The sequence below is a fragment of the Hydra vulgaris genome, chromosome 06 (genome assembly GCF_038396675.1).
Source record: "Hydra vulgaris chromosome 06, alternate assembly HydraT2T_AEP".
Classification (NCBI taxonomy): Eukaryota; Metazoa; Cnidaria; class Hydrozoa; order Anthoathecata; family Hydridae; genus Hydra; species Hydra vulgaris.
The window spans coordinates 29,075,877-29,091,629 of NC_088925.1; the positions used below are offsets into that span (position 1 = coordinate 29,075,877).

At 29.3% G+C, this 15,753-nt stretch overlaps 1 protein-coding gene across 2 annotated transcripts in view; it reads left to right on the forward strand.

Annotated features, from left to right (window-relative positions):
- The first annotated feature begins 624 nt into the window (after positions 1–624).
- The window catches only part of LOC100197985 (proline rich transmembrane protein 1B), a 31,438-nt gene continuing 16,309 nt past the window's right edge, over positions 625–15,753 (forward strand). The window contains exons 1-2 of one of the 2 annotated variants that reach the window (XM_065798345.1): positions 625–708; positions 5,676–5,821. In XM_065798345.1, coding sequence (XP_065654417.1) covers positions 681–708; positions 5,676–5,821 — 174 coding nt within the window. In that variant the 5' untranslated portion in view covers positions 625–680. Of the gene's footprint in view, positions 709–936; positions 959–5,675; positions 5,822–15,753 lie in introns of those variants that run through there. The other variant, XM_065798346.1, reaches the window with a different exon arrangement.

Consider the following 15,753-nt stretch of genomic DNA (forward strand, 5'->3'; position numbering starts at 1 on the left):
AGTTATTTATTTTAGATAAAATCATTTTTTATTCGTAATGCGTTTTATAAGTGTATGTATGTATGTATGTATGTATGTATGTATGTATGTATGTATGTATGTATGTATGTATGTATGTATGTATGTATGTATGTATGTATGTATGTATGTATGTATGTATGTATGTATGTATGTATGTATGTATGTATGTATGTATGTATGTATGTATGTATGTATGTATGTATGTATGTATGTATGTATGTATGTATGTATGTATGTATGTATGTATGTATGTATGTATGTATGTATGTATGTATGTATGTATGTATGTATGTATGTATGTATGTATGTATGTATGTATGTATGTATGTATGTATGTATGTATGTATGTATGTATGTATGTATGTATGTATGTATGTATGTATGTATGTATGTATGTATGTATGTATGTATGTATGTATGTATGTATGTATGTATGTATGTATGTATGTATGTATGTATGTATGTATGTATGTATGTATGTATGTATGTATGTATGTATGTATGTATGTATGTATGTATGTATGTATGTATGTATGTATATATGTATATATGCATGTATGTAAGTATGCATGTATGTTTGTAAGTATCTATGTATTTATATAAAAGCAAAAAAAATTTTTCAGCCAAAAATTTGATACATTACACACAAAGACTAAAAAATGGAGCAAGATTACAAACAAAAACTTTGTAAGTTTTTATTTTTGTCTAAGTAATTCATTCTTAAGTTAAGGCATTTTTGTTTCCTGATGAGTTTGTTATGTGTGTTCTCTTAAAAAATTTTTTTAAGAGCAACAGGCAACTTTTTTATGTTTTTTATCAATATTTAGACTAGTGATTTGGTTGATCATGCCCTACATATATAAATTGAATTAAAATCTTTCAACACAATTCTTGGATTACCTTTTAAAACATTCCTTATCTTGACCTAAGATGAAATGTAAGTTTTAAATAAGTGATACCTAAAACATTTTTTCTAAAAAGTCAGGCCACAATAGGAAATACTGAACTTTAAAAGTTAAATTAAAATAAAATGTTCCAAAAATGTTTAAATAATTGGACAAAAAAATGAATTATCTCCTTCAAAACTCAACAGGATTTCAACACACTTTAAGTATTTATCTGATTAGTAAAGTTTAACATTGCTCTAAAATTTTAGAAATTAGGCATCACCGGGTCCATTAAAACCATCATCATTTTAGCCATTTTTAACAAAAGTCTTTTTATTCAAGAAAATTATTCAGTAAATTTTTAGTGAAGAAGAGAACAACAATTTGACTCATGTTAATCATATCCTCAGGAAATATTTTACATAACAAGCATGGGTTGGAGACATTTTTGTAATATTGCTGCTATATACTAGGGTGTTCCAAAAAAAGCAAAGTTTAAAAATATCAATCTGTCCGGTTATTTTTTGGTGCTGGGTAGCCTATAAACCCTCATTTTCAAATTTTAGCCTGAAATATTAGCCCTAACCCTTGTCTCAAGATCTCCCCCTCCCCCCCAAAAAAAAAGTTTTTTGTTTTTTTGTTTTTTCAAACTTTCAAAACTGTTTTTATTCTTTAACTTTTCTTAACTAAATAAACAAGTAAATTCAGTTTTGACTTTTATTTCACATGTTAAAAATAAAAAAATCATTGGCCAAGATAGTAAGTTCATCATGGGAGTTAAATTATTGTGAATGTTACTAATTTTTCACGTTTATATATATCTTTCAAATCTCTTGGGTAACTATTAAATTTATTCATGTAACTCTTTAATTTTCTTAAAGATAATCTTTGTTTTCATGTTTCACTGGAGTTTTTAGCTATTCCGTGTTTGTAGGAAGGGTTTCAAACTGTAGCCAAGAGTATTGTCCAATCAATTATAGATTTTTTTATCAAAACAGAAAAAGTTAGTGCATCTTCTTTCAACTCACCACATTGGTAGTATTGGAGTTTTTTTTTTCTTTTTCAGATAACTTTTTTAAAAACAATGAAAAAACTGCAATCTCCTCTTTTAAATATCATAATTGATTTTTAAATAATCGTAAATTCCTTTCTGATAAATACTAGTTAATTAATTTGAAATCCTGCAACTCATCGAAAAGTTTCAAATCATCGAAGGGGCGTCAACTCCAACGGGGCATGCTAATCAGTGTTTGACATGCACAAGAGCATTAAAAAGATATATGTGAGAGCCCCCACTAAAGTATACCTCCATCTAAATTTTCCTCATGTAAATATAACATAAATTCTATACATTACTTTTAATCGTCCCCTAGTAAAAGATCCTTATTCTTCAGCTGCTCTTTAAAAAAAAAGAATTGGCGGAATCTTTCTTTAGCTTCATTTATCTGACTATAAAATCTAAGCATTTAAATTCATCCTTGTCCAAGATAGAGTCCCATTTTTCCTGGAACTCTTTAAAGTATTCATTATTTATGTGATGTCTGCATACAATACAAAACTTCTTTTTTTCTATTGGAATTTCAATTTTTGAAGCAGTTGTGTTAAAAGTCAATCCAACTATATTATCTGCTAAATCTTATTGCTGTACAAGAGAAAATGCAATTATGACTTGACTAAATTTTACTTACCAACTCTTAAATACTCCTTTTATTAATAAATGTTTTAAAAGTTGTGCACTATATTTTTTGTATTTTATTACATCATTGTTTATGTTTGAGGATACATTATTTTGGGGCTTGGTGATAAGACTAAGTTTGTCTACTTCTAGCTCCAGTCATTTAAATATTTCTTTTTTATTAGTTACGATTGTAAATTATTTTCTTATTGAGAAATAAATACACGCAAAAAATAGCAAGATGAATGTTTTTCTAATGAGCAAAGCAGACGTTTTGTTTTATACCAGGATTGATTTCTTTTAGTTCAGAAGACAGATAACGCAATAGATTTATTGTTTTCCTCAGGTGCCTAGTACCATGCTTAAAAGATGGTTTAGACTTAATGCAAAACCATATTGTAACGTTAACAAAAAAGTTATAGATAAACCAAGTACTTTACTGCTATAACGGCTCTAAGATTGACACGTACAAATAAAGCGCACATATCACGTCTATACAAAAGCTAGTGTGTTAGAGGACCACCAAACACGGTATTTACAACGTCCAACTCGGGTTGGATGGAAGAGAAGCAATTTTTTCAATGGCTAAAACATTTCATTCACTAAAGTATTCATTCCGGCAATCAAATTATTTCCAGGTAATTAGTTTGGTCTACTTAAATTGAGTAGTTTAATCAATTATCCAATTAATTAAATATTTTTTTCAATTTTATTTATTCACATTTTAGTCGTACATTGTAAATAATATATGTGACGTGTCCGTCTTGGACGAGCACGTCACTCATATTATTTACAATGTTACACGTGTTTGCAATGACAATAACTTTAGGCTGATATACTTACAGCCTCATTCGTCCTAGATTCATCAACCGTTAGACGTAAGGGAGTATTGTCACGTTGAACAAGTTTGGCACAAATTACTTACAGAACTTAGTAGCTACAAATTTGAACAACTTAAGAGTTTTATCTAACTACAAGGAAAACTTTTTAGCTGCGGTGACGCATTTACACGAACACATATAATCGTAAGATTTCAAAATACTGGTTTGTTTTCACTTGATATCAGCAAAGTTAATCAATCAAAATTATAAGTTGCTCAAACATTTCAAGTTTCATCATCTTTCACCGAGCCTAAAACATCAGTCAGCATAAAACATTAGTCAGCATCAAACTCCAACAATTTGCCTACTTCGAAATTTAACAACAACACCAGTGACTTCAGCTCAAACGTATTAAATGTTGCAGCACCATAGAAGTATCAAAGGAAAAAATTTGGCTTTTTTTAGTGTGTTAACATGGTCGCAGTTTTACAGTGCCACCCCGTTAAAACACAAAAAAACTCCAAAAGAGTCAATCAGAGCTGTGTCCAGGTTCACCAATATCCCTTTATTGGGGGTGGGGCTTTTGCAAATATAAGAAAAAGAGCTCCTTACTTTTACAAGTTTAAGGAGTTTTTTTTTGTTTTAAATAATATCTAATAAAATTTTTTTAAAGATTTTGAGGCCTTTATGAATTTGAATACCAGTTTCTAAGTACATCTGAGGTAATCGAGAAACTAAAGCAAGAAGATAAGACCAAAAAGTCTAAGCAGCTATAGAAAAACAAGATTGACTTCAGTGCAGCTTTAGATGAAACTCAGCAAGTGCAACATTTAAAAAAACTGACACAAGACAAAGACATTAAGAGAAGCAAAAAGTGTCGCAGAGTTTGGGATAAAGCATTGCTAACTCAAAACAACATGTGGTACCAATGTGAAGGTTTTAGTTTCAAGTCTTGGGTTTGTTGAACGTGTTTACCCAAAAAAACTAATTTTTTTTGAATGAAAAAATGCCGCGGACCTAATTCTGACCATGAAACTATTCAAATTTATTTAATTATTAATTTGTTTTTTTCGTATATTTGTAACTTTCAATAAGATTATTTGTTTTTAATTAACTTAGCTTGATTTTCTTTTCTGCTTTTTAGCTTAAATTTATTTATCAATTGTTATTAAAAGTTAACTTTTCTCCAATTATATAGGGAAAAGTAAACGTTTTTTTTTTGATAATACTCGATTTATTTCTCAACTTTCACAATATTTTTTTTAATTTTCATATATTTATATAATGTAAAAAAATTACTATAAAACAAAAAAAAGAACCATAAATTATTTTTTCTATAAAAAATAATAGAATTTGAAGCTAAACCGTTTACTCCTACCCCAGTGTACTCTATAGAGTACATATAGATAGATATACATATAGGTATGTATACATTAAAAAGATAAAAACCTACGCCAAACTTTACATAATGTTGAATATATAAAGTTTGAAAATTTTTGATAATTTTATTTAGAAGGTTTAAACCCAGTATGCAGAAGACATGTTTTGGTCGTCTAAAAATTTTATTACCACACTTTAATACGATTTTCAGACGTGTTAAACATTTAAGTTTATATTTAGAACAAAGTTTAAGATTTTTCAAAACTACAATAACCACCAATTTTTAAATATTTATTTCTTAAAACCTTATCTTGGTAAAGTATTATAAAATGTTTTGTAATAATATAATACTTAAATGTATAACACATTCTAACTTCGAATGCTATATGTGTTTGCTTTTTTTATGCTGTCTTTCTAACTTAACTTCTTCTGACTTTCACTCTAATTTTATTCGTTCTTCTCAAACTTTATCATTCTTGGTCCGTCGAGGCGGATTATGATGATCTTTTGTTTGCTGAATTCGTCTTCGTGGGCCTTGGTATGTTGCCTCTATACGGCAATTTACCGAAGGAGGATAAACAACAATACCATAATACAATATATTAAAAAAAATTACCATACAAAATTACCAAGCAAAACAAATTAGTATAATAAAATACTGTCAATATCGTATCTTATAATAATATGTTCGTGTGCATTAATAGTTTATGATTATTTTATTATATTGTTAGAGAAGTTATAGAAAATAATAAAACCTTTTCATAAATAATATTAATAATTGGGGTAATAATAACTTTTACACAACTTTGAATCTGAAAATTTCCAAAAAATTTGATAATGTTAACATAATAAGGGGTAATAAAAAATATTAGTAATTGTTTTTTTTATAAGCTGAACCACCTCCTTATTACCAATCCACAACAATGCCTTGGCAGCAACAACCAGATTTTAGAATTACACCTCAATATCAAAACAGCAATCAACCCCAGCAATTTTATCCTTCAGCTCCTTTAATTGGAAATGTGCCTAACGCAAATGTAAGTGACTTAATTTTATGTATTTAAAAGTTATTAAAATTTTATACTTAAAATCATTTATTAAGCGCCATAACATTTAAAAATACTTTTTCTGGTAATGCAATTACAAATCCTACTTCAAATAATGTTTTGAAAATTACTTCTTTTAATAATGATCATTAAAAGACCAAGAAATCATTTTATTTAAATTATATAAACATGACTGGTTTGCATCGAATTATTTCTGAACAATTATTTCTGTTTTATTTGACTTGTATCTGCTTGTTTTTCTACACTGACAATCTGATTTGTATTTCTTTCGTTTTGTTTTAGTTTTAATTTTAGGATCAACAATTAAATAATCTAGTGCTTACGCTACAAATAAAATTATTTTTTAATGTTAAACTTAATGCAATTTTATTTATTATTACACAAAAATTGTATTTAGTTTCTATCACAGAGTATTAAAAGTTAAATACAGTGTTTATCGCGGCTGATTTCAGTTTTTTAATAACAAGCTCCATTTAAATATGCTGGTTGATTCGGGTAGGGGAGACCGGAGCTAGTTGCCTCTGTTTTTAATTTTTGAGCTCTGTTGCCCTATTGTCACATTTTTTTGTTAATAATAAAGTTTAGTCTTAAAGAGTATGATTATAGGTCACATTTTTAAGCTTTGTTTATTGTAAAGAAATTTTCTTGGGGCTCTTTCAATTCCTTAATTAAAAAAGTACTCAAATTTATCCTACCTTAGGGTAAATTATAGCAAAATTTAAATATAGGATTGTTAATGTATTTTAAAGCCAAAATTTATAGGAGTTTACAATATATGTTGGGAACAATTTTAGACCATAAATTAAATATTGCTTTACGTTGTTAGCAAATAATAGTAAGTACCAAATATGTAAAAAACAAAAAAGTAGGGCACATTTTTTAAAAATTTCAAAATTAAATTTCTCAGTATTGTTATAAATTAAATAAAAAAAAAAGATTTTTGTAATTTTTTTTTCAATAGTAAATTATATGGGAAAACAAGTCCCGTGAAAATTTTGCCATTATAACCCAAATGGCTTTTTTTTTAATAAATAGCTTATTGATTCCATTCAATTTCTGGCACTTTCTGATAAAAATTTCTGCAGATTACCCATTGTGCCTTCTAGCTACGGTTTCTTCTACTTTCTAAAAACTTTTTATGAATGTATTTGTTGCTGGGTTTTAAACTGAAAAGATTTTTAAAGACTGGGACTTGGGGTGGAGGGTGGTAGGAGATTTAATTCCACATATAAACAAAGGTTAAGATTTATTTTACATATATTTAAAATTTTCATTTCAATAAAACAAGGTTTACAATAAGTAAAAAAATCAGCAAAGTCAATATGCGAATTGCTCGTTTCATACAGCGATAAAGACGATGTAATTTACTATTCTCAGTACTTCCCCAAGCAATATTAGCGTAGCTTATGTAACAGTGAATAAATAAGAAATAAAGTTGTCTTAAGTTTTTCTATTTGAGATAAGTTCGAGCTTTTTATAAAACTCAAATGCTTTTAAAGATTTTAGTGCATACAAAGTTAATATGCTGATTCCAAGTAATATTTACATTGAGATAAACACCTAAGAGTTTAAGAACAGAGTGTATTTTTATTTCAATTTCACCATTAAAGATTTGATGTAAGTTTGAGGGTAAAATTTTTTTTTCCAAAGCGAATAAAAGAAGTTGCATTTAGTTTGTCAACATTTAATGTTAATTTATTTGATTTGAACAAAAGTTGGAAAAAAGTTTAAGTCTTTTACTTACTGTGGCAAAAAGTTCATTTTAATATCACTCTTTGAGATGAATAAATTAGAATTATCAGCAAACATGATGCTTATCAGATTTGTAGCTTTATTTAGGTTGTTTATATAGATTAAAAAAAGGAGGGATCTGATGATTAAACCTTGTGGAACTACACAGGTTGTATATAAGCAGTTGTTGAGATTACCATTGTTCTCATTACCAACAACAAACTGTTTTTGGTTTGTTAAGTATCTTTTAAACCACCTTAACACTTAGTTATTTACTCCATAGTTTTACAGCTTTTCCAGTAGTAGTGGTCAACCGTATCAAAGGCGTTCGATAGGTCAATAAAGATACCTATGGTTTATTTTGATTGTTCAAAAGATTTCGAAATTTACAAATTGGATAATTGTATGCTCTGTTGAGCTATCCTTTTAAAAACCAAATTGATTATCATAGAGTAGGTTATTTTTGTCAAGGTGTTTATGTATTCTATTGCACATTTTTCTTTCTAGGGTTTTTGAGAATATAGAGAGCACAGAGATAGAGGTGATAATTAGTTTTTTGGGATTGATCACCCTTTATAAATAGGTGTAACTTTGGCAATTTTTAAATGTTCTGGAAACATTCCTTGAGGCACTGAAAACTTTGAAATCTTTTAGTTGCTCAATGCAGTCTATAATCATGTTTCCATTTATCTTGTCTAGTCCACATTAATTTTTTTTATATATAGATTTGAAAGCCTTTTTAATTTCTTTAATTGATAAATCAGAGGATAGCTCATCAGAGCATATGCACTTATCAAAGGGTAATAAGAAGTCACTAAATAAGGTTCTGGAGATAGGAATCTTTTTTGATAGTTTAAAAACCTATTTCAGTAAAAAATTTGCTAAACTAATGTGATATAGCGTTTGGTGCAAATACACTAGTGTCATCAATTTTAATGATTTATGGCGGAACACCAAAGCATAATATTTGTTTTCCTGTAATTTCCTGTAATAAAGATTTTGCTATTATTTTAACTATGGGAAAGTTAGCGTCGTATGCAGAATAGAAAGTTTTAAGAAAAGTTTCATATATGCCATTTACATTATTAGTTGTGTTTATGTTATTCCAATGGAGTAAAGGTAGTAAGTCTTTGTATAAATTAAGGTTTTCTGATTAATAAACCCGTTTCTTCAATACTTTTTTACTGTCAATGATTTTTTTCTATATTTGCATTATTTGTTACGAAAAGGAAAAAATGGTTCGTTATATCAGTTTTTACGAGACATATTTTTATACCATTATTAAAAATATCAGTTTAAGTAATGCTATCGATTAAAGCAGCTAAGTTTATAGTTACTCTGGTAGAGCGATTGATAAGAGGGATTGATGAGGGGGATTGATGAGGGAGATTGATGAGGGGAATTGATGAGAGGGGATGATGAGGGGATTGATGAGGGGGATTGGTCCTGTTTCAAAAAATGTGTCATGATAAATTTTTACTTTATAGTCTTTATAAAGAAAACAACTCATTTTGAAGCCCCTAAATACAATATTTTTTTTCTTTACGGCATCGCCTTTTTTAATGACGTTTTGCAAAAACATGCTAAGATTTTCGCTCAAGCTAGCAGAAAGGTTTTTCAAAGTCGCTATTTTAGACTTTTTGTATTGAGGTGGAGAATTCTAATTTGATTCGAATTTTTGTCAATAACATTCTTAAAAAGATACTATTCTAGTTTGCTTGGAAAAAGATACGAGCAATCTAAAAAAGTCTCACAATAAAAATCATTCTCGGGATCTGAGTTTTTATCCTAGAAAAAAAATTCTTTTTCAAAAAAATTAAATGCAAGAAATTCAAAATTATTCAATGCAGCCGTGATTGTTTTATAAATGTTTAAGGAGAGTTCCTTTTAAGAATGTTGATTAGTTTGCTTTTTTATATTGCTATCTTAAAAAGAACTTTTAAAACAAATAATTTTATCTTACCAAACCGCAACATTTCTCCGTTTAAGTGTCTTTGTTCCACGTCCAGAGCCGTACTAAGGGCGAGGCTAGCAGGGCTGCGGTCCGAGGCGCTACCAAGAAATTTAATTTAATCTGCGCCTCCTTACATAATACTAACATAGTTGATATACACCCTTTAATCTAACATAGTTAACATATATATATATATATATATATATATATATATATATATATATATATATATATATATATATATATATATATATATTAGGGATATGACTTTTTAATTTTTTTTCAAATAAAATGTTTCCTGTATCATAAATCGATGAACTTTTACCTAAAATCATGAAAAAAGGCCCAAATAGCTTTCTGCAACAAAAAAAGGTCACCCCAAAATAAAAATTTGATTTACCATTTTTATACATTCATTTTTGACCGATGTTTTAACTTAAGCTTAATTCTCAGCTTAATTCTATTTATTTCATTATTTTGTTATGAATTTATAAATATAACGCCACACGTTACCATGGCAACGAAACGGCCGTGTGCCGGCAAATACTTGGAATTGTTATGTAATGACGTCATTGTGTTACCACGGTGATATAGACGACTGTAACAGACTGTAGAAGATTATAGAACTTAGTAGAACATTCTGGAAGCTCTAAATAATTATATAAGCGAGCTGCTGTCAGAGCTCAGTGTTGATAATGTCAATAGTTCTATGAAGTACTCTGCGTGTAACTGAGCTAATAAGGAACTACTGTAGCGAACTAAAGACGCCGTAAGTGTACGAAGTATAAGTAGTTGTAGCATTATCGTTAGGATACGGACTGGATTATCGAACTGTTATCAACATTGACTGGATTATCGAACTATAATTGGATTACTATACAGTTAAAGTATTTTATTAATTAAACGACTTTATTAAACGGATATTTACGCTCAGCTATCCGTAAAGTCGTAACAATATTATATGATGTCTCACAAGAAAAGTCATACCACAGTAACAAAGAACAAAAAGACTTGGACTAAAAATTTGGTGAGATTTCAAGAGTCACACAGAAGAAGAGGAAGCGTGGCTGTAGAAGAACATTCACTCGATGAAAAATCCAGAATACCACTTCAATTGCAGATCGTAGGAAGATACCAGTTTCTCGGAGCATATGTTAAAGGAAGAAAAGAACGAATAGACCAAATTTCTAAGGAAATTACAAAATTGTGGGACAATAAACTGAATTTTCCACGTGTGTCTGATCAAGTGATAAGAGCAAAGCTTATGAAGGTGCTGAAGGTCTATGATGAATGTGTCAAGCGTGGAAAATATGATGTTCTCAATGCATTATTTGACATCACGAAAGTGAATGGCCAGTGGTTATCCTCGGAAGATAAACGTCTATACCACCTACAAAAAGAAAGTAAAGGACAGGTGGGGTACTCAACAGGACAAGTGGCAAGTAAAGAAACCATTCACCCTTCCAAGAGAAGGAAAGTCCAGTCTGGAACAGCAATACCTTCCACATCACAAGCCCTGTCTACCACAGACAGTGGTACTGAATCTGAAAACTGCAAAAGTAAGAGTGAAGATGATGAAGACGACGACGGTGATAAAGACGATGATGAGGACACTCAGAAAAAAACTAGAAAGCACTACAAAAGTAAATTTGCTGTAAGTATGGTTACATCAAGTGGAGTTTCCACAAAGAAAGCTGCTAAAATATGCAATGTATCATCACAACAAGGTATTGATATTCCAACTCCAAGTCAATCAGCAATTTACAAGTCCATATTCAAAGAGGCAGGTAAATTAAAAAAAGAAATGATACAACAACTTAAAATAGAACAGTGGTCCTTACACTTTGACGGCAAACGAATAGATGATAAGGAATATCAGGTAGTTGTACTTCAGAATGAAAGAACTGACGTGAAACTTGATGCACTGCGTTTAAAAGATGGCAAAGCTGAAACTGTTGCTGAAAAAATTGCCAAACTTATTGATGAATACAATTTGTGGAATTCAATTAAGATGATCATTACTGATACAACAAACGTCAATACTGGGAAGAGAAATGGAGTTGTTGTGAAGTTGCAACGTATGTTTAAATTAAAGGGTGTCACAATACCACAATTTATCGGTTGTCAGCATCACGTACTAGGCAGGATTCTCCGTCTGGTGATGGACGAAGAACTTGGGGGTGATACCAAATCTCCAAACATTGAATACCCATTTGTGTCTGAACTGTTGAATAAGTATGATGAACTGAAGGATAAGTTTGTGAATGGAACTGTAGAAATTCTTGATAAATCAGGGTGGAGAGACGATATGAAGTTTTTGTACCATTTAACAAGAGTGTTTAGGTTCTATGAAGAACAAAGAAACTTCCCTCTGATTCACTTTCAGAACATTCCTAATATGAGCAATGCCAGATGGAACTCAAGAGCCATTCTCGCCATTCTGGCGTTCATTCTTATGCCTGAAGCGAGAAAGAATTTGGAGAAGGTTTGCAGGTTCATTTCATATGAGTGGGCAGAACATTGGTTTAGTAGTCAAAAGTACAATGACAATGACTTCAAGAATTTATCTGATATATTGAAGCCTTACAAAAAGGCATTGCAGTCATTCAAAAATCACTGGAAGAAAGAGCCATCCGTCATCGACATACCACGAAGTAATCAGATAGCTGAACGTGCAATCAAGGTGATGCAAGACCTGTATGCTTCCTGCAGAAAGAAAGACAAACTGCAACTTCGATTCATTCTAAGTAATAAGCGCTAGACTCTTTATGAGACGTGAGCATCATGTGACCCATGTACTAAACACAGTAGGCCTATAGACACAGACAGTTATGTATATTGTTGTACTAGACGCTTTGATACTGTTAATTTTGTAATACTTGTATAATTATATATCACATAATGTTTTTTGTTATATCACAGTACATGTTGCATAAATAAATAAAATAACAACAGGAGTATGACTCTTACAACATCTTCAGCCTTTAATATTCATTTACTGTACAAAAGTGTACCTATTGAAAATTCGATTTTTTGGTTTTGGGGTGACCTTTTTTCAAAATATGTCAAAATGAAACATCTATTCGTTCTTTTTACATAAAAGTTCATTGAATTACGATACAGGCCTAGTAGGTTGCAAAAAAGTCATATCCCTAATATATATATAGATATATATATATATATATATATATACATATATATATATATATATAGATACATATATATATAAATGTATATATATATATATATATATATATATATATATATATATATATATATATATATATATATATATATATATATATATATATGTATATAAGTATAATGATCTTCCTAATGAACCTACTGATGAAAAAAGTTAGATTATTTTTCAACGTGGGTTGCTCATTTTTTATACAACAAGAAAGAATTTTTCTTAAACATGCTGTGTAATTTTGACAAAAGAATGCAACACTTCTATAGAATGCGACATTACATTAAACACGTCGTGTGATTTTGACAGCAGAATACGACACTGCATTGCAAAATGGTCCGAAATAACTAATTCCAATAGTAAAATTTTTTTCCACTATTAGTTGCTGTACAGTAAAAAAGAGGATTCTATGTTTTAATTTTGTTTTTCCAACAACAACAACAACAACAAAAATCTTCAAAAACTTCAAATAGATTTTGTCTGTGCAAGAAACTAAATCCAAGAATTTCTGAATATGAAAACAGCAATGAACACCAAAGATGCTATTTTAATTGGAAAACTCTTAAAAAAAAACATTAAACAAGGAAGACTATAGATTACGATCTTGAGAAATTTATCAATGGTGAGATGAAAAAGTGAAGAGATACCTTAAAAGTGATTGTTGATACAATTTTGTTTTTTGAAAAGATCAATCTTACCCTTTGGGGCACAAATAATGTCATCGGTTAACATAACAGTAGAATTTTTCTGAAAGTGATAAAGTTGTTAAGTCATTATTATTCTATAATGACTGAAATGAAATGAATTTTTTTCTGATGGCAATGGTTTCAAGTAAAAAGTCTTCGTTAACGAAAATATTTGTTCCTTTTAATCAAATAATTCTTTTAATATTATCACTTATCTTTATATTGTTAAAGGTTAAGAACTATTGTCCAAGGTCTGTCCATCCTTCTTTTGTCCAATGCGATGGGTACGCTCGATTTTGTTTGAAAAATAAATGGAATTTTTCTTATGTATGTCCTCAAGTTTCTCTTTTGACTTCATATGAACCATCTATTCGTAGATTATTTCTACTTGAATAATCATCTAGTTTTCCGTGTTTTTCTTTTAAAACTTTTTCAATTAATTCCTTATCTAATTATTTTCTAACTTTTCTAATTTTTATTAATATAACTATTTGTATAGATATATTTTTATATTTTATATATTGTATAAAATATAAGCAATAGGATCTAATTGTTTATTGTATTTTTTTTTTTTTATCAATAATGTTTTTGTTAAAGTTTATGCTTTTGCTTATTTCTTCAATTTCTTTTTCAATTTTTTTGATTTTAATTACATTTTCATCAGCATTAGTTTCAAGTCTGTCCAATTTTTATTTATACTTTTCATATATCCTCTGATTATGTCTAAAACAATTTGTTCGTGTTTTTTAAACATATTTTCGTTTTTTTTAAACTCATTTAACGTTTCTTTTTTATACTCACCAAATATTTCTTTAAATATTTTCTTTATTTTTTGAAGATTCATTTCATATTGATTTACAAGAACGCTAAGTCGATTTATAAAAAGATACGTATATGACTTATTGACATTGAAGACCAATCTGATGTTCCGAAATACTGTTCTGCGGGAACTTTTTAACAATATTGATTTGTTTTCTTTTTTCTTATTATAACTCGCCCAAAGTTTTATCAGTTCGACTGAAAATTTCAGGAAATGTTCCTATTAACCTTTTCTGTTGGACAAACCAGTTTTTTTTATTTTTTGTGTATTTATATGACTGTTCTACAGAAATGCAAAAAAAAAAATCTTTTAAAAAAATGTTCAAAAAAAATGAAACAAAGCCAAGTTTTAGCTTTGTTAACTTAACTTTTTTTGCTCATTCTCTAGTTCAGTATGTATAGAGAACATTTGGGTGATGAACCACTTAAAGTCTCGACAACAGATTATCAAAATATTTTCATAGGAAGCAAAATGGATCAGAAAACCTTCAGATAAAATTCGACTTTTGAATTGTGTTACCCAATTTTTACTCAATCAACAAAAAATATTAGCATATAAAATCTTAAAAATTAGCTTATTTATCATATATGCAAACCGTTAATGAGAATACCCCTTTTACTAAAGAAACTGATGTTTCAGTTTTTGCCGTACCAGGCACACTTAACCGAATCGGAAATCCTTTTTGCCTGGCATTTACGAACACTATAGGGAAGAGAACAATACTATTCATTAGCGCAGAAAGAAGCTAAAGCAAATATTTAAAGCCATAAATCATTGCCGAAAAATTCGTTAAGGTTGACATGTCATTCTTATCACAGAAAAATGCCCTGTATCATTTATTTATGAACATAAATCAAACAGTAAAATAGCAAAATGACTAGATAATTTGTTAGAGATTAGCCTTGTCTTTGAATTAGTATGATATTGAATATTTTCCTGGGAAATGTAAAAGTGATCTAGATACTTTTACACCTGTTCGGTGTGAAGCAATAAGTTCAGGGTCACTATATGATTTGCATGCTGCGCTTTGACATCATGGAATTATTCGACTCTATCATTTTATTCAAAACAAACCTACCTTTGACGCAAGACAAATACCTAGATATTGTAGAATATGTAATGGTATAAAACTGAGGTACTATCATCAAAATGCTACGCACCTTGCTAAAGCGACTCAGCCTTTTTAACGTATATCCATAGATTTTAAAGGACTATTATCTTCTTCAACTCTTGAATAGTACATGTTTACCGTTGTAGATAAATACTCACGTTTTCCTTTTGCCTATTTAATAAAAAGTATGACGACTCAGATAACAAATAATTGTTTAGCTGATCTGTTTTCCATGTTTAGCGTGCCAAGCTTTGTTCATTCATGTCGTTAATGCTCTTTAATTTCTTCTGAAGTAAAATACTGGTTCTTTACTAAAAATATTGTAACTTGAAGGATAACCCTTATGAACCAGCTGGAAATGGATAAGAGGAATGTATATCATGAAATTATATGGAAGTCATACTCAC